The sequence below is a fragment of the Embiotoca jacksoni genome, unplaced genomic scaffold (genome assembly GCF_022577435.1).
Source record: "Embiotoca jacksoni isolate LCO1_2020_lvr unplaced genomic scaffold, fEmbJac1.0.p SCAF_67, whole genome shotgun sequence".
Taxonomy (NCBI): Eukaryota; Metazoa; Chordata; class Actinopteri; family Embiotocidae; genus Embiotoca; species Embiotoca jacksoni.
The window spans coordinates 1,454,958-1,474,802 of record NW_027185422.1 but is presented as its reverse complement, the minus strand read 5'-3'; the positions used below and the strand labels follow the sequence as shown (position 1 = coordinate 1,474,802).

The following is a 19,845-nucleotide window of genomic DNA, read 5'->3' as shown; positions in this document are numbered from 1 at the left end:
CCAATGAGGACATCAGCTCTTAGACTCCACCCATGTTGGCTCCGCCCATCTTCCAGCTGCAGATCTGATGGAGGGAACAAGGAAACGTGACAGATAAATAAATAAATGAAAACAAAAATCAACCTAAAATATAAAATATAGGTTTTACCAATTCAGTGAACTAAATTCTTTTCCTCAATCCTGTTTCTTTCAAGTATTGTAATAACACTTCCTTCCCCTTCAGGTTTATTTCATCTCTTTGACTCCTCAACTTCCAGCTTCTTCTTTAAACTCGTCTCGCTCTCGTGTGAATTTCTGTCAATAACAAATGATATGATCTACAGATTCTGGTATTTTGCAGCACTCACATAATCCCGTCGGGTGTTTTATTCATTAACTGTATTGTTTTGTTCAGCCTTGTGTGTCCGACCCTCAGTCTGGTTCATGTGTTTTCCTCCGGACGTCCTCCCTTTGCCAACTTCTCTCTGAATAGCATGAAGGCGTCTTCCTGTGTCTCCAAACTGTGCTGCCGCTCCTTCACGATGTTTCTTCTCTATTAATTTAGCTTCTGCTTCACTGAATAAAATCTCTGTACTGTGCTGACACTCCAGAGCTTGTTTTGATAATTCCCTGACAGAGCAGTTTGGACCCACGTTCTTTATTTCTTTGGCTGTTAATTCATGGTTGATTTGATTTTTGTATTAAACATAGTTATTTCAACCCCTTCATTATTCCCTGTGTTTAGTTGGATTATCCAGTCGACTGGAGATACGTTTTATTTTCTATGATGTAATAAAGTTCACATCTTTGTCTACGTCGGTCTCAAGTTCCAGTTTATTCTGTCTCCTGTGTTTTCTCACCTGGTCACATATACAATAACCCACACACCCATGTGCTTCCAATTACTGCTACCAGGTCTCCAAAAAATAAGATCGCAAAACATCGAATCAAAGATTTGTTTTTCTCTCTTTTGTATTTCATGAGATTAGAAGGAACGTTTTTTCGTGTAATTTTTACATTTTCTAATACATTTTTACACTTTGTTGTTTTACTCCAATAAAACGACAGCAAGACCGCCAAACAACCTGATCAAAGATTGAGGTCCATCCCTTCACTCAAGGCCTTGTGAGATAGAGGGAAGATAAATCACTCGCTGGGAAACAGGAGAGTTTAGATCGTGTCCACAGACGCTGGTTTGGGGAAGCGTTCTGCAAAGTGTGATGTAAAGTCACTTCAACACCAACCTGTGACTAACGGTAAAAAGGACACTGGAAGGAAAGGATTAGCTTTACAACTACTGATAGTCCAAATGATAAAGAAGTTTTGGAAATGAAATCCCTTCCTCTAAATTATATCCCTCCAATCTTACCTACAAGCATTATGAAGAATTATGTTGCTCTTTATGACAAAAACTAAAATGCTGAAATGTTTTGACCAGCATTTTATATTATTTTTGTATATTTTGTGTTCCGGCCCGGTTCTTGGCCGCAGCAAAGACGGAGCACATCAGGGATTTAACAAAAAGAAACGCATTTCATAATCAAACTTAACCAAAAGACGCATACGGGGCGAGGCAGACAGGAGCTGATGACTGAACAGGCTGCAATCCAGGAAGCAACAACAAAAAAACAAGTTAAACAAGTTACACAGAGACTGAAACTACCACCTGACGTGACTTCATTTGGCACAGAGTAGTTGAAGGACCAGATAATTTCAGCAGGAGAAGCTGATGAGTTCACTGAGTGCAGTTTTGTCACTTGTGATCAGGAGCAGGTGAGGCGGAGCTGCGACTCAGGAGAGGACGGCTCGGACACGTTCCACAAATAATCAGTCAGACAAAGAAACTGAGAATCGCTGCTGAAGCCCGACTGTATTTAGGAAAGATGTTGGTCGTTAGTCGTTCTTACGTAAAGTGATTTTCCTTTTTGGAGGCTTTATCATATTCAAAAACTCATGAAAGTGGATAAACATTTGTCTCCCAGCGAAAAATGTCATATTCCAGTGGAGTCGTGAGTGGGTGTGGCCAAATGGCTCGAGAGCGCCCCCTACAGAGATGCCCCGGCGGCCACATTTACCTAAATTCACCAAATCCGGTGGACAGGTGTATCACACCGAGACGCACAAAAAAGTTACATTGCACCTTTATGTCAACTCGACAGGAAGTCCAACATTTTGAATTTAGTTGCCATTTTGGGTGATTCTAACACGTTGTACTTTGTCCAACTCCTCCGAGGGATTTTGTCGCCCCGACTTGAATTTAGGTTCTCTGGATAGAAAACAGGTTTGGGATTAAAAGTTATCAAAATAATTCGTTTTCGCCGATGTATGTGCCCGTGAGGGGCGGCCATTTTGATGAACGTGGCACACCAGCTCGTTCGCCGTGACACAGGAAGTTGATGTTTAAGGTCAAAGGATGTTTGAAACCTCATGAAACGTGGAGCAAACATCCGCCGTAGTGAGACGATACATCTGATATGGGTTTTGCGAGTGGGCGTGGCCAAACGGCTAGCTCACAGGAAGTTGATATTTAAGTAATGAAGTAAAACATTTTGTGATTTAAAAATAGATCGAAGGGAACGTGTTTAAAGGAATGTGCCTTATCTTATCTGATGAATCGGACGAGTTTCCACAGACTCCGTCTACGACTGAAAAACACAAACTACTGCTGAAAACCGGAGTATCCAAACATTTATAAAAACAAAAATAAAAAAAACAGTCACAGAGAGAAACAAATACTTGGAGATGAAAGTAAAAACATCAGAAGTGTTAGTCAGAATATTTAAAATAAAACTCACGGTGTTGCCGGGCGGCCGGAGATGCTGCAGCTGCTGCAGGTGGTGGTGATGATGATGATGATGATGAGGAGGAGGTGCTGCTGCGACACACACTGATCACACACTGACACGATGCTGTTAAAAGGGAAATGTGTGTGTGTGAAATGAGCCTTCCTCTTTCACCTCCTCTTTCACCTCCTTCTCTCAGTTTCCCTCAAAGACACCACCTGAACTTCATCTCTGTGATGCGTTCACGTTCATGAGGTAAAACAGGAGGCGGGCCTGTCGCGAAGGAACATGGTCTGACAGGCCAGTCTGGTTTTCATGGTGAGAAGCCCTGTTGTTTTTCAAGGAATTATTTTTCTCTTTCCTTATTATTCTTATGTAAAGTTATTTTCCTTTTTGGAGGCTTTATCATATTCAAAAACTCATGAAAGTGGATAAACATTTGTCTCCCGGCGAAAAATGTCGTATTCCAGTGGAGTCGCGAGTGGGCGTGGCCAAATTGCTCGAGAGCGCCCCCTAAAGAGATGCCCCGGTGGCCACATTTACCTAAATTCACCAAATCCGGTGGACAGGTGTATCACACCTGGACGCACAAAAAAGTTACATTGCACCATTATGTCAATGAGACAGGAAGTCCACCATTTTGAATGTAGTCGCCATTTTGGGCAATTCTGACACGTTGTACTTTGTCCAACTCCTCCGAGGGATTTTGTCGCCCCGACTTGAATTTAGGTTCTCTGGATAGAAAACATGTTTGGGATTAAAAGTTATCAAAATAATTCGTTTTCATCGATACGTGTGCCCAGAAGAGGCGGCCATTTTGAGCATCTCGCCATGAAACTACGAGTTGCTTTAAATCTTATGTACATGGACTGACCTTCTCCAAACATCACAGGTATGATAACAGCCCCGCCCTGAAGACCCCTGTGTGGTAATATTCACTCATAGTCATAGCGCCCCCTGTTGGTCACTGGAAATGACACTTTTCATACTTTCACATTCTACATCGAGCTGGTTGATCACATGAACCTAAACTCAGGTCACAATAACCTAAACATGTAGTTGATGATATATTGAGACATTCGTTCGACTTTGTCAATGGGCGTCGCCGTGACGATGCGGCAAACTTTGATGCCGTGACACAGGAAGTTGATGTTTAAGGTCAAAGGATGTTTGAAACCTCATGAAACGTGTGACATACATCCACCGTAGTGAGACGATACATCTGATATGGGTTTTGCAAGTAATGAATAAAACATTTTGTGATTTAAAAATAGATCGAAGGAAACTTGTTTAAAGGAATGCGCCTCATCTTATCTGATGAATCGGACGAGTTACCACAGACTCCGTCTACGACTGAAAAACACAAACTACTGCTGAAAACCGGAGTATCCAACCGTTTATAAATATATATTTTTTTAAAAACAGTCACAGAGAGAAACAAATACTTGGAGATGAAAGTAAAAACATCAGAAGTGTTAGTCAGAATATTTAAAATAAAACTCACGGTGTTGCCGGGCGGCCGGAGATGCTGCAGGTGGTGGTGATGATGATGATGATGATGAGGAGGAGGTGCTGCTGCGACACACACTGATCACACACTGACACGATGCTGTTAAAAGGGAAATGTGTGTGTGTGAAACGAGCCTTCCTCTTTCACCTCCTTCTCTCAGCTTCCCTCAAAGACACCACCTGAACTTCATCTCTGTGATGCGTTCACGTTCATGAGGTAAAACAGGAGGCGGGCCTGTCGGGAAGGAACGTGGTCTGACAGGCCAGTCTGGTTTTCAGGGTGAGAAGCCCTGTTGTTTTTCAAGGAATTATTTTTCTCTTTCCTTATTATTCTTAAGTAAAGTGATTTGCCTTTTTGGAGGCTTTATCATCTTCAAAAACTCATGAAAGTGGATAAACATATGTCTCCCGGCGAAAAATGTCTTATTCCAGTGGAGTCGCGAGTGGGCGTGGCCAAATGGCTCGAGAGCGCCCCCTAAAGAGATGCCCCGGCGGCCACATTTATCTAAATTCACCAAATCCAGTGGACAGGTGTATCACACCGAGACACACAAAAAAGTTACATTGCACCATTATGTCAACTCGACAGGAAGTCCACCATTTTGAATTTAGTCGCCATTTTGGGCAATTCTAACACGTTGTACTTTGTCGAACTCCTCCGAGGGATTTTGTCGCCCCGACTTGAATTTAGGTTCTCTGGATAGAAAACATGTTTGGGATTAAAAGTTATCAAAATAATTCGTTTTCGTCGATGTGTGAGCCCGTGAGGGGCGGCCATTTTGATGGACGTGGCACACCAGCTCGTTCGCAGTGACAAAAGAAGTTAATGTTTAAGGTCAAAGGATGTTTGAAACCTCACGAAACGTGGAGCAAACATCCTGCGTGGTGAGACGATACACGTGATATGTGTTTCGCGAGCGGGCGTGGCCAAACGGTTCGCCAGCGCCCCCTGTTGGAGACAGGAAACGAGACAAAAATAGCAACTTTTAGCGGGTATACAGGTCTCTTGCCCACCGGAGTGCGAGGGCCCGTACATCACTGTTTGCAGTTTTAATTAAATTTCTGTTTCTAAACAAATAACTGGGTCCATAGTTCCTCTACCTTTCTGAAATCAATTTGATAAGTTGGTGTGATTCTCCCTGGTTTCAAAATAAAATGTGAATCTGTCTGTAATCATTATTTCCATAATCTTATAATCTTAACTAACCTGCCGTACGTACTCTTCTAATTCCTCTCCTGCTTCTAATCATCCCCCAAATCTGATCCAATAACTCTTCCAGATTTCCCTCTTTGCTTTCAGAATGATTTTTTATGAACCCTCGTTTCTGCTTGTTCGTATTGTATTAAATTCTGGAAGTGATGTGATTTTTCTTCATAACCTAAGAGAGCTTTGTTTCTTTCTGTCGCTGCTCTCCAACACTCATCTGTCCACCAGGGGGCAGCCTTTCTCTTCATCCTTCCTTCACCTTTAACACTTGTTGGATTTGCAGCTTCCAGCACTGTAAACATTAATTTTCTATCAATCTCTTCAATATCTTCATTTAAATTTATTTGATCCATTTCTCTCTCATATATATATATATTTTAAAAACCCAATTACCCACTATATCTCCTGCTTCCTCCTTTGTAATGATACTTTACAACATATTGGAAAATGGCCACCACCCACCGATGTTTCATCTTCTACATCCCACTCACACATCCCTGCTAGATTCCTCCATACTATAGTTAAATGTAGTGCAGACGTGTTCCCCGTGTGAACATCTAATCTAGTTTCAAATTCAACTCAGACAAATGGTGGATGAAGTATTCAGAACATTTATTGAAATAAAAGTACAAATACAGCAAAGAAAACAAAGATACTCCATTACAAGTCAAAGTCCTTAATTAAACAGCTTACTCAGGTAAAAGTACAGAAGCGTTAGCAGCAACATTTAGTGAAAGTATTAAAGTAAAAGTGCTGCTTTGTTCCCTCTGAATAATCTATATTACTATATATGAAGCAGTGAAAGAATTCAGCTCCTTTATTTCAGAAAAAGTTCTGATACCAGACTGAAAATACTAGAAGTCCTGCATTCAAAACCTTGTTGAAGTAAAAGTATCGTCAGCAAAAATACACTGAAAACACAAAAAGTAAAAGTACACACGAAGCAGAAAATGTTCCCTGTTAGTGTTTTACTATTATATACATGATGTTTGTAGATTCATATTGCTGCTGGATTAAAGTGAATTTTACCGTCATAGTCACTGAAGGTTTTGCTCATTTCAACTACTTTATATATTGTTGATTTGTAAAACGTCATATTGAACCAGATCATCACATATTTGGAGCGTTGCTGTCCTGTGAGAACCACGTATCTAAGAAATAAACACCTTTTCAGCTTTGTCAGGTTTTTAAAATAGTTAATTTAGCAGGAGAATCATCTCAGTCCATAAAAGAACATTTAAATCACTTTAAATTATCAGAAAATAATTCAAAATTCAACTTCACCAAATTTAGAGATACGTGGTTTTCACTACAGGAACGGTGTGAAAAGAGCTGAAAAACAATAATAAAACATATTAACATGAAGATAACAACTATCAAGAAGACGTCCAGGTGACGCCCATAATGCTTGATTGACAGCAGATCTTTGTTCAGAGCAGAAACGCCTCAATGATGGAGAGAAAATGAAATGGAAAATGAAAATGCAGGTTTAAACCCACTGAAACCTGAAAGACTTCAGTTTATTTCAGTTTACAAAACTCAGCAGAGTTTCCAACGATGACAAACCCGAACCAAAACCCAACGTGGAGCGGCTGAGTGAACGTGGTCTGGACTCTGTGGAGGAGAGTCATGGTCTCAGAGACGCTGTAGAAGGACAGAGTACCTGCACTGTGATCCAGGTACACCCCCACTCTGGAGGATGGAGGACCTGAGACGGGAGTTTCAATGTTGTTGCACCAAAACCTGTTATTGGAACAATCTAATGACCAAGATTTGTTATTAAATCCAAATCTACTTTCCATCCAGCTCCCTGTTCTGTTGATATTCTTGTATGCGACTGCTACTTCAACTCTTCCTCTTCCTCTCCTCTCTACCTCAAAGTAACAACGTCCAGTCAGACTCTCTCTACTCAGGACCTGATAACATCTACTGAATCTGTCTGGATGATCAGAATAAGACTGATTCTGATCCATTACTGTTACTTTTCTGTTCCCATCAGATAATAACAGGTAACTGAATGCTGTGTTTGGATCCAGTGTGATTTCTTGTGAATATCTTAAGAATCCAGCTCTGGTCTTTGGTCCTGGTTGTGACAGTAAAACGTCCACTTCCTTCACTGACACTGAGATCTTCTTCCATTCTTCATCCAGAACTTGCTGTAGTTTATCTCTGACCTCTGACACAGCTGCTGTCACATCCTGAAAGTAGGTGAGAGGACGGATATGGATGCTGGATGAGTCTGTAGGCTCACTGAGTGCTGACACTGAGGGGTAGTTGTGCAGGAACTCGTTGTGATCCTCTGTGTGTGAGAGCTGCTCCAGCTCGGCGTCTTTCCTCTTCAGCTCAGCGATCTCCTGCTCCAGCTTCTCCTGAAGCTCTTTGACTCGACTCACTTGGGTTTCCTGCTGGGATCTGACCTCCTGCTTCACATCGCGACTTCTTTCCTGGAGGAGACTCATCAGCTGGGTGAAGAGCTTCTCGCTGCCCTCCAGTGTTTTCTCAGCAGACTGATTGATGTCCTCCACCTCCTGCTGAAGCAGCTTCACATCTTTCTGTCTGTCCTGGATTTTCTGCTGGACGTTTCCTCGACTCCCCTCGAGCTCTCTCTGCCTCTCGGTCCTTTCTGCTGCAGCTGAGACGGTGTCGTGGTCTTTATGTTCCTCCACAGAGCAGAGATAACAGATAATCTGACGATCGGTGCGGCAGAACATCTTCATCACCTCGTCGTGAAGAGAGCAGATGTTCTCCTGGAGCTTCTTGGAGGGGTTCACCAGCTTGTGTTTCTTTAATGGAGCGACATCATAATGAGGCTGAAGGTGTTTCTCACAATAAGAAACCAGACAGACTAAACAGGACTTGACAGCTTTCAGTTTTCTCCCAGTGCAGACATCACAGGCCACATCTTCAGGTCCAGCATAGCAGTGATCAGCAGGAGCAGCTTGGAGTCCAGTCTTCTTCAGCTCCTCCACTAAAGCTGCCAACATGGTGTTTTTCACCAGGACAGGCCTAGGTATGTATGTCTTCCTGCACTGAGGACAGCTGTAGACTCCAGTCCCGTCCTGTCCATCCCAGTGGACTTTAATACACTCCATGCAGTAGTTGTGTCCACATGGAAGAGCCACCGGATCCTTCAGTAGATCCAGACAGATGCAACAAGAGAAGGTTTCTCGGTCCAACTGAACTCCTTTCTGCTCCATTTCACCTCTCAGCAGCAGTGACTGTGTGAGTTTCACTTCCTCAAAGATAAAACTGGTTTCAGCTGATTTAAATATCATGTGACTCTGCAGCCAATGAGGACATCAGCTCTTAGACTCCACCCATGTTGGCTCCGCCCATCTTCCAGCTGCAGATCTGATGGAGGGAACAAGGAAACGTGACAGACTGCAGCTGCTGAGTTTGAGAGCAGTTTTTTTTATTCCTCCTCAAACTCGTCGTCTCGGCTGTGATTCATGACTAAGTTGAAGTTTCCCCACAAACTGAGACGCCCTCTGTTTCTGCTGCTGTAACATGAAACAAAGATTTGAGGATCTTTGTTTTACCTCTGATAAGTTCACTTATTAGTCTCCAGGGGCAACGAGCGCTGTCAGTGGGCAGAGTGCTCCCTCTGGTGGCCATTCTGGAAACAAGCAGCACCATTTAGTCTAATTCAACTCAGACAAATGGTGGATGAAGTATTCAGAACATTTATTGAAGTAAAAGTACAAATACAGCAAAGAAAACAAAGATACTCCATTACAAGTCAAAGTCCTTAATTAAACAGCTTACTCAGGTAAAAGTACAGAAGCGTTAGCAGCAACATTTAGTGAAAGTATTAAAGTAAAAGTGCTGCTTTGTTCCCTCTGAATAATCTATATTACTATATATGAAGCAGTGAAAGAATTCAGCTCCTTTATTTCAGAAAAAGTTCTGATACCAGACTGAAAATAATAGAAGTCCTGCATTCAAAACCTTGTTGAAGTAAAAGTATCGTCAGCAAAAATACACTTAAAACACAAAAAGTAAAAGTACACACGAAGCAGAAAATGTTCCCTGTTAGTGTTTTACTATTATATATATGATGTTTGTAGATTCATATTGCTGCTGGATTAAAGTGAATTTTACCATCATAGTCACTGAAGGTTTTGCTCATTTCAACTACTTTATATATTGTTGATTTGTAAAGCGTCATATTGAACCAGATCATCACATATTTGGAGCGTTGCTGTCCTGTGAGAACCACGTATCTAAGAAATAAACACCTTTTCAGCTTTGTCAGGTTTTTTTTAAAATAGTTAATTTAGCAGGAGAATCATCTCAGTCCATAAAAGAACATTTAAATCTCTTTAGTTTATCAGAAAATGATTCAAAATTCAACTTCACCAAATTTAGAGATACGTGGTTTTCACTACAGGAACGGTGTGAAAAGAGCTAAAAAACAATAATAAAACATATTAACATGAAGATAACAACTATCAAGAAGACGTCCAGGTGACGCCCATAATGCTTGATTGACAGCAGATCTTTGTTCAGAGCAGAAACACCTCAATGATGGAGAGAAAATGAAATGGAAAATGAAAATGCAGGTTTAAACCCACTGAAACCTGAAAGACTTCAGTTTATTTCAGTTTACAAAACTCAGCAGAGTTTCCAACGATGACAAACCCGAACCAAAACCCAGCGTGGAGCGGCTGAGTGAACGTGGTCTGGACTCTGTGGAGGAGAGTCATGGTCTCAGAGACGCTGTAGAAGGACAGAGTACCTGCACTGTGATCCAGGTACACCCCCACTCTGGAGGATGGAGGACCTGAGACGGGAGTTTCAATGTTGTTGTACCAAAAACTGTTATTGTAACAATCTAATGACCAAGATTTGTTATTACGTCCAAACACACTTTCCTTCCCGCTCCCTGTTCTGTTGATATTCTTGTATGCGACTGCTACATGAACTCCTCCTCTTCCTCTCATCTCCACCTCAAAGTAACAACGTCCAGTCAGACTCTCTCTACTCAGGACCTGAAAACATCTACTGAATCTGTCTGGATGATCAGAATAAGACTGATTCTGATCCATTCGTGTTACTTTTCTGTTCCCATCAGATAATAACATCTGTCTGTTTGCTGTGTTTGGATCCAGTGTGATTTCTTGTGAATATCTTAAGAATCCAGCTCTGGTCTTTGGTCCTGGTTGTGACAGTAAAACGTCCACTTCCTTCACTGACACTGAGATCTTCTTCCATTCTTCATCCAGAACTTGCTGTAGTTTATCTCTGACCTCTGACACAGCTGCTGTCACATCCTGAAAGTAGGTGAGAGGACGGATATGGATGCTGGATGAGTCTGTAGGCTCACTGAGTGCTGACACTGAGGGGTAGTTGTGCAGGAACTCGTTGTGATCCTCTGTGTGTGAGAGCTGCTCCAGCTCGGCGTCTTTCCTCTTCAGCTCAGCGATCTCCTGCTCCAGCTTCTCCTGAAGCTCTTTGACTCGACTCACTTGGGTTTCCTGCTGGGATCTGACCTCCTGCTCCACATCGCGGCTTCTTTTCTTGAGGAGACGCATCAGCTGGGTGAAGAGCTTCTCGTTGCCCTCCAGTGTTTTCTCAGCAGACTGATTGATGTCCTCCACCTCCTGCTGAAGCAGCTTCACATCTTTCTGTCTGTCCTGGATTTTCTGCTGGACGTTTCCTCGACTCCCCTCGAGCTCTCTCTGCCTCTCGGTCCTTTCTGCTGCAGCTGAGATGGTGTCGTGGTCTTTATGTTCCTCCACAGAGCAGAGATAACAGATAATCTGACGATCGGTGCGGCAGAACATCTTCATCACCTCGTCGTGAAGAGAGCAGATGTTCTCCTGGAGCTTCTTGGAGGGCTTCACCAGCTTGTGTTTCTTTAATGGAGCGACATCATAATGAGGCTGAAGGTGTTTCTCACAATAAGAAGCCAGACAGACTAAACAGGACTTGACAGCTTTCAGTTTTCTCCCAGTGCAGACATCACAGGCCACATCTTCAGGTCCAGCATAGCAGTGATCAGCAGGAGCAGCTTGGAGTCCAGTCTTCTTCAGCTCCTCCACTAAAACTGCCAACATGGTGTTTATGTCCAGGACAGGCCTCGGTATGAACCTCTTCATGCACTGAGGACAGCTGTAGACTCCTGTCCCGTCCTGTCCATCCCAGTGGACTTTAATACACTCCATGCAGTAGTTGTGTCCACATGGAAGAGTCACTGGATCCTTCAGTAGATCCAGACAGATGGAACAAGAGAAGGTTTCTCGGTCCAACTGAACTCCTTTCTGCTCCATTTCACCTCTCAGCAGCAGTGACTGTGTGAGTTTCACTTCCTCAAAGATAAAACTGGTTTCAGCTGATTTAAATATCATGTGACTCTGCAGCCAATGAGGACATCAGCTCTTAGACTACACCCATGTTGGCTCCGCCCATCTTCCAGCTGCAGATCTGATGGAGGGAACAAGGAAACGTGACAGACTGCAGCTGCTGAGTTTGAGAGCAGTTTTTTTTATTCCTCCTCAAACTCGTCGTCTCGGCTGTGATTCATGACTAAGTTGAAGTTTCCCCACAAACTGAGACGCCCTCTGTTTCTGCTGCTGTAACATGAAACAAAGATTTGAGGATCTTTGTTTTACCTCTGATAAGTTCACTTATTAGTCTCCAGGGGCAACGAGCGCTGTCAGTGGGCAGAGTGCTCCCTCTGGTGGCCATTCTGGAAACAAGCAGCACCATTTAGTCTAATTCAACTCAGACAAATGGTGGATGAAGTATTCAGAACATTTATTGAAGTAAAAGTACAAATACAGCAAAGAAAACAAAGATACTCCATTACAAGTCAAAGTCCTTAATTAAACAGCTTACTCAGGTAAAAGTACAGAAGCGTTAGCAGCAACATTTAGTGAAAGTATTAAAGTAAAAGTGCTGCTTTGTTCCCTCTGAATAATCTATATTACTATATATGAAGCAGTGAAAGAATTCAGCTCCTTTATTTCAGAAAAAGTTCTGATACCAGACTGAAAATACTAGAAGTCCTGCATTCAAAACCTTGTTGAAGTAAAAGTATCGTCAGCAAAAATACACTGAAAACACAAAAAGTAAAAGTACACACGAAGCAGAAAATGTTCCCTGTTAGTGTTTTCCTATTATATATATGATGTTTGTAGATTCATATTGCTGCTGGATTAAAGTGAATTTTACCGTCATAGTCACTGAAGGTTTTGCTCATTTCAACTACTTTATATATTGTTGATTTGTAAAGCGTCATATTGAACCAGATCATCACATATTTGGAGCGTTGCTGTCCTGTGAGAACCACGTATCTAAGAAATAAACACCTTTTCAGCTTTGTCAGGTTTTTTTAAAATAGTTAATTTAGCAGGAGAATCATCTCAGTCCATGAAAGAACATTTAAATCTCTTTAGTTTATCAGAAAATAATTCAAAATTCAACTTCACCAAATTTAGAGATACGTGGTTTTCACTACAGGAACGGTGTGAAAAGAGCTTAAAAACAATAATAAAACATATTAACATGAAGATAACAACTATCAAGAAGACGTCCAGGTGACGCCCATAATGCTTGATTGACAGCAGATCTTTGTTCAGAGCAGAAACGCCTCAATGATGGAGAGAAAATGAAATGGAAAATGAAAATGCAGGTTTAAACCCACTGAAACCTGAAAGACTTCAGTTTATTTCAGTTTACAAAACTCAGCAGAGTTTCCAACGGAGACAAACCAAAGTCCAACGTGGAGCGGCTGAGTGAACGTGGTCTGGACTCTGTGGAGGAGAGTCATGGTCTCAGAGACGCTGTAGAAGGACAGAGTACCTGCACTGTGATCCAGGTACACCCCCACTCTGGAGGATGGAGGACCTGAGACGGGAGTTTCAATGTTGTTGAACCAAAGACTGTTATTGGAACAATCTAATGACCAAGATTTGTCATTAAATCCAAATCCACTTTCCTTCCAGCTCCCTGTTCTGTTGATATTCTTGTATGCGACTGCTACATGAACTCCTCCTCTTCCTCTCATCTCCACCTCAAAGTAACAACGTCCAGTCAGACTCTCTCTACTCAGGACCTGAAAACATCCACTGAATCTGTCTGGATGATCAGAATAAGACTGATTCTGATCCATTCGTGTTACTTTTCTGTTCCCATCAGATAATAACATCTCTCTGTTTGCTGTGTTTGGATCCAGTGTGATTTCTTGTGAATATCTTAAGAATCCAGCTCTGGTCTTTGGTCCTGGTTGTGACAGTAAAACGTCCACTTCCTTCACTGACACTGAGATCTTCTTCCATTCTTCATCCAGAACTTGCTGTAGTTTATCTCTGACCTCTGACACAGCTGCTGTCACATCCTGAAAGTAGGTGAGAGGACGGATATGGATGCTGGATGAGTCTGTAGGCTCACTGAGTGCTGACACTGAGGGGTAGTTGTGCAGGAACTCGTTGTGATCCTCTGTGTGTGAGAGCTGCTCCAGCTCGGCGTCTTTCCTCTTCAGCTCAGCGATCTCCTGCTCCAGCTTCTCCTGAAGCTCTTTGACTCGACTCACTTGGGTTTCCTGCTGGGATCTGACCTCCTGCTTCACATCGCGGCTTCTTTCCTGGAGGAGACTCATCAGCTGGGTGAAGAGCTTCTCGCTGCCCTCCAGTGTTTTCTCAGCAGACTGATTGATGTCCTCCACCTCCTGCTGAAGCAGCTTCACATCTTTCTGTCTGTCCTGGATTTTCTGCTGGACGTTTCCTCGACTCCCCTCGAGCTCTCTCTGCCTCTCGGTCCTTTCTGCTGCAGCTGAGACGGTGTCGTGGTCTTTATGTTCATCCACAGAGCAGAGATAACAGATAATCTGATGATCGGTGCGGCAGAACATCTTCATCACCTCGTCGTGAAGAGAGCAGATGTTCTCCTGGAGCTTCTTGGAGGGGTTCACCAGCTTGTGTTTCTTTAATGGAGCGACATCATAATGAGGCTGAAGGTGTTTCTCACAATAAGAAGCCAGACAGAATAAACAGGACTTGACAGCTTTCAGTTTTCTCCCAGTGCAGACATCACAGGCCACATCTTCAGGTCCAGCATAGCAGTGATCAGCAGGAGCAGCTTGGAGTCCAGTCTTCTTCAGCTCCTCCACTAAAGCTGCCAACATGGTGTTTATGTCCAGGACAGGCCTCGGTATGAAGTCCTGCCTGCACTGAGGACAGCTGTAGACTCCCGTCCCGTCCGTCCCAGTGGACTTTAATACACTCCATGCAGTAGTTGTGTCCACATGGAAGAGTCACCGGATCCTTCAGTAGATCCAGACAGATGGAACAAGAGAAAGTTTCTCGGTCCAGCTGAACTCCTTTCTGCTCCATTTCACCTCTCAGCAGCAGTGACTGTGTGAGTTTCACTTCCAGGAAAAGGAGAGAAGCACTTTGTATTCAAGCCTCCTTTTCAATCATTTCCTGTTTAAAACACTCGTCACCTCAAGTTTTTAAATTCTAGATTCTTCTTTGATTCTGTGTTCACAGTTTGCGCTCCAGTTTTCTGTTCTCCAAAAGGTTGTCCTGTGTTGTGCCCTCAGACTTTATATAAAAGTGGACAAAGATATGAAACAACTCCTCCCATATTATCATATTCCTCCAGATTCTGGCAGTAATCTTCCACTCGAGCTTATCAATTAACCCCAGACCTAAACTTTGTGGTAACTCCTTTAAAAAGTCAGACCTTTAGTCTGTTACACCCAAATTGAACATTTCTCTCCTGTTGAGATCTCCGAGCTAACTTCAATTATTTTCTCATCTGGATCATCTGCAGGTCTCTTGGATCTCATCCCAACTAAACTCCTCGAGGAAGTCTTCCCTTTAATTAGTACTTCTATATTAGATCAGATCAAACCTTTCTCTTGGAACCGTTTATGTACCACAAGCTTTTAAAGTGTCTGTAATCAAAACTGTACTTAAAAAGTCGACTCTTGATCAGCTGTTTCAGGAAAACTTACAGACCAGTTACCAACCTGCCGTTTGTTTCTAAAATCCTTGAAAAAGTTGTTGCAAATCAACTTTGTGATCATTTCCAGAGGAACGGTCTGTTTGAAGATGTTCAGTCGGGCTTTAGAGTTCATCACAGCACAGAAACAGGACTGGTGAAAGTTACAAACCGTCTTCTAATAGCCTCAGACAATGGACACCGGTCCCCGCGCTCCACACCGGGCAGCAAGGTGGTCTCCGAGGAACCGACGCCGAGCAGGGGGCCGGACACCCGGTGGTCTCCGAGGAACCGACGGAGGACGGCGGGTACGTACCACCTGGTAGCAGACAGACAGGCAGGACCGCGGCAGGCGGGAGACAGACAAGGGGGGTCAGAACCGGACTTACAGAACTTGCAACGTGGTACCAGGTGAGACGATCGGACGGACGGACGGACGCAGGTGGAGTCCAGGTCCGGGGTTCACGTGCTGCCAGGTGGTGATTACCGGGATGAGAAGCAGCTGTGCCAGCTGAAAGAGGTGTGGTAGTGGGAGGTGACTGGAGGCGCTGACCAATGAATCCAAACCCTCCAGACGCAGACCAGAACATAGAAACACCTGGAGGACAGAAACAAACAGGAGAGACAGGAAACACCAGGAAAAGGGAGATCGGGGGAAACGGAGGGAACGACAAACAGAGACAGGCGCAGATCCCGACGGAGAAAATCTGAATCTGTGTGGAATCATTATTTCCATAATCTTATAATCTTAACTAACCTGACGTACTCTTCTAATTCCTCTCCTGCTTCTAATCATCCCCCAAATCTGATCCAATAACTCTTCCAGATTTCCCTCTTTGCTTTCAGAATGATTTTTTATGAACCCTCGTTTCTGCTTGTTCGTATTGTATTAAATTCTTGAAGTGATGTGATTTTTCTTCATAACCTAAGAGAGCTTTGTTTCTTTCTGTCGCTGCTCTCCAACACTCATCTGTCCACCAGGGGGCAGCCTTTCTCTTCATCCTTCCTTCACCTTTAGCACTTGTTGGATTTGCAGCTTCCAGCACTGTAAATATTAATTAGGGCCGGAGCACCGAGAATCGGTGCGACAGCGGTGTTGTTTTTCGTAAAGATGTTCTTGGACGTTCTTCTTCTTACGTAAAGTGATTTTCCTTTTTGGAGGCTTTATCATATTCAAAAACTCATGAAAGTCGATAAACATTTGTCTCCCGTCTAAAATTTTGTATTCTAGTGGAGTCGTGAGTGGGCGTGGCCAAATGGCTCGAGAGCGCCCCCTAAAGAGATGCCCCGGCGGCCACATTTACCTAAATTCACAAAATCCAATGGACACGTGTATCACACCTCGATGCAGAAAAAAGATACATTGCACCATTAGGTCAACTCGACAGGAAGTCCACCATTTTGAATTTAGTCGCCATTTTGGGCAATTCTGACACGTTGTACTTTGTCAAACTCCTCCGAGGGATTTTGTCGTCCCGACTTGAATTTGGGTTCTCTGGATAGAAAACATGTTTGGGATTAAATCTTCTTAAAATAATTCGTTTTCGTAGATGTGTGTGCCCGTAGCGTGGCTGCCATTTTGAGCGTCTCGCCATGAAACTACGAGTTGCTTTAAATCTTATGAACATGGACCGACCTTCTCCAAACATCACAGGTATGATGACAGCCCCGCCCTGAAGACCCCTGTGGGGTAATATTCGCTCATAGTCATAGCGCCCCCTGTTGGCCACTGGAAATGACACTTTTCATACTTTCACATTCTACATCGAGCTGGTTGATCACATGAACCTAAAGTTGGGTCACAATAACCTAAACATATAGTTGATGATATATTGAGACATTCCTTCGACTTTGTCAATGGGCGTCGCCGTGACGATGCGGCAAAGTTGGATGACTCGCCGTGGCACAGGAAGTTGATGTTTAAGGTCAAAGGATGCTTGAAACCTCACGAAACGTGTCACATACATCCGGCGTGGTGAGATGATACATTTGATGTGTTTTGCAAGTGGGCGTGGCCAAACGGCTCGCCAGCGCCCCCTGCTGGAGACAGGAAGCGAGACAAAAATAGCAACTTTACCCTGGGATATGTGGTCACTAGCCTGCTGCACTATTGGGAGGCGGCGCGTGGGAGTGCGAGGGCCCGTACATCACTGCTTGCAGTTTTAATTAAATTTCTGTTTCTAAACAAATAACTGGGTCCATAGTTCCTCTACCTTTCTGAAATCCACTTTGATGAGTTGGTATCATTCTCCATGGTTTCAAAATAAAATGTGAATCTGTCTGTAATCATTATTTCCATAATCTTATAATCTTAACTAACCTGCGGTACTCTTCTAATTCCTCTCCTGCTTCTAATCATCCCCCAAATCTGATCCAATAACTCTTCCAGATTTCCCTCTTTGCTTTCAGAATGATTTTTTATGAACCCTCGTTTCTGCTTGTTCGTATTGTATTAAATTCTGGAAGTGATGTGATTTTTCTTCATAACCTAAGAGAGCTTTGTTTCTTTCTGTCGCTGCTCTCCAACACTCATCTGTCCACCAGGGGGCAGCCTTTCTCTTCATCCTTCCTTCACCTTTAACACTTGTTGGATTTGCAGCTTCCAGCACTGTAAACATTAATTTTCTATCAATCTCTTCAATATCTTCATTTAAATCTATTTGATCCATTTCTCTCTCTCGTATATGTATATATTAAAGACCCACTTACCCACTATATCTCCTGCTTCCTCCTTTGTAAAGATACTTTACAACATATTGGAAAATGGCCACCACCCACCGATGTTTCATCTTCTACATCCCACTCACACATCCCTGCTAGATTCCTCCATACTATAGTTAAATGTAGTGCAGACGTGTTCCCCGTGTGAACATCTAATCTAGTTTCAAATTCAACTCAGACAAATGGTGGATGAAGTATTCAGAACATTTATTGAAGTAAAAGTACAAATACAGCAAAGAAAACAAAGATACTCCATTACAAGTCAAAGTCCTTAATTAAAAAGCTTACTCAGGTAAAAGTACAGAAGCGTTAGCAGCAACATTTAGTGAAAGTATTCAAGTAAAAGTGCTGCTTTGTTCCCTCTGAATAATCTATATTACTATATATGAAGCAGTGAAAGAATTCAGCTCCTTTATTTCAGAAAAAGTTCTGATACCAGACTGAAAATACTAGAAGTCCTGCATTCAAAACCTTGTTGAAGTAAAAGTATCGTCAGCAAAAATACACTGAAAACACAAAAAGTAAAAGTACACACGAAGCAGAAAATGTTCCCTGTTGGTGTTTTCCTATTATATATGTGATGTTTGTAGATTCATATTGCTGCTGGATTAAAGTGAATCTTACCGTCATGATGTTTTGTCCATGAATCTTTATCTGAGCATCAACTCCTCTCTTCCTGGTGAACAACACTGTGTTATGTGTCCTGGTTAAAAGGATGATATGTAGGTAGCATTCATTTCTGATCCATCATCAGCAAAAAGGGATCGTCCAACATCACCCTGAACTTGAGAGGAAACATCATTTATCTCTTTAATCCGATGACATGTTCTGACACATATTCCTGTCATATTTAATTTCATCAACAATCCCTCCTTCCAAACCAAATCATGATGTCTTTTCCACATAAAAAAACACATCACTGACTCCTTATTCACTTGAGCGCTTTTTAAATTTAAATGAACATCTAATCTAGTTTCAAATTCAACTCAGACAAGTGTTGGATGAAGTATTCAGAACATTTATTGAAGTAAAAGTACAAATACAGCAAAGAAAACAAAGATACTCCATTACAAGTCAAAGTCCTTAATAAACCAGCTTTTTATATTATTTTTGTATATTTTGTGTTCTGGCCCGGTTCTTGGCCGCAGCAAAGACGGAGCACATCAGGGATTTAACAAAAAGAAACGCATTTTATAATCAAATTTAACCAAAAGATGCATACGGGGCGAGGCAGACAGGAGCTGATGACTGAACAGGCTGCAATCCAGGAAGCAACAACAAAAAACAAGTTAAACAAGTTACACAGAGACTGAAACTACCACCTGGCGTGACTTCATTTGGCACAGAGTAGTTGAAGGACCAGATAATTTCAGCAGGAGAAGCTGATGAGTTCACTGAGTGCAGTTTTGTCACTTGTGATCAGGAGCAGGTGAGGCGGAGCTGCGACTCAGGAGAGGACGGCTCGGACACGTTCCACAAATAATCAGTCAGACAAAGAAACACGGGAAACGTGAGGAATCTGAGAGATGATGATGGGAAATAATGAGCTCATCATACTTGTCAAATGTTTGTCTATCTGTTGCATAACATGTTCCTGTTGTCTCAGGAAAGATGAACCCATTTATCTGCACAACATGGTTCTCTAGTCTCAGTTACAACGTCTCTGTACCTTTATCTGGTGACCTACGACCTCACTCA

At 42.6% G+C, this 19,845-nt stretch overlaps 3 protein-coding genes across 3 annotated transcripts; all 3 read right to left on the bottom strand.

The window, feature by feature from the left end:
- Window positions 1-6,977: 6,977 nt before the first annotated feature.
- LOC138214094 (tripartite motif-containing protein 16-like) lies at window positions 6,978-9,067 on the bottom strand. Its single transcript, XM_069175463.1, has one exon. It carries the CDS (start codon window positions 8,751-8,753, stop codon window positions 6,999-7,001), a length of 1,755 nt encoding a protein of 584 aa, XP_069031564.1. The 5' UTR covers window positions 8,754-9,067; the 3' UTR covers window positions 6,978-6,998.
- Window positions 9,068-9,141: 74 nt separating this feature from the next.
- Window positions 9,142-11,839, bottom strand: LOC138214095 (tripartite motif-containing protein 16-like). The gene has a single exon (XM_069175464.1). It carries the CDS (start codon window positions 11,826-11,828, stop codon window positions 10,074-10,076), a length of 1,755 nt encoding a protein of 584 aa, XP_069031565.1. The 5' UTR covers window positions 11,829-11,839; the 3' UTR covers window positions 9,142-10,073.
- Window positions 11,840-12,216: 377 nt separating this feature from the next.
- On the bottom strand, window positions 12,217-15,156 carry LOC138214066 (tripartite motif-containing protein 16-like). The gene is given in 2 exon segments (XM_069175435.1): window positions 12,217-14,675; window positions 14,677-15,156. Coding segments are annotated over 2 exon segments (1,665 nt in total). The 5' UTR covers window positions 14,814-15,156; the 3' UTR covers window positions 12,217-13,147.
- Window positions 15,157-19,845: the final 4,689 nt, after the last annotated feature.

Coding starts and splice junctions, on each gene's coding strand:
- LOC138214094 (XM_069175463.1), bottom strand. CDS start 8,753: ATGATATTTAAATCAGCTGAAACCAGTTTTATCTTTGAGGAAGTGAAA.
- LOC138214095 (XM_069175464.1), bottom strand. CDS start 11,828: ATGATATTTAAATCAGCTGAAACCAGTTTTATCTTTGAGGAAGTGAAA.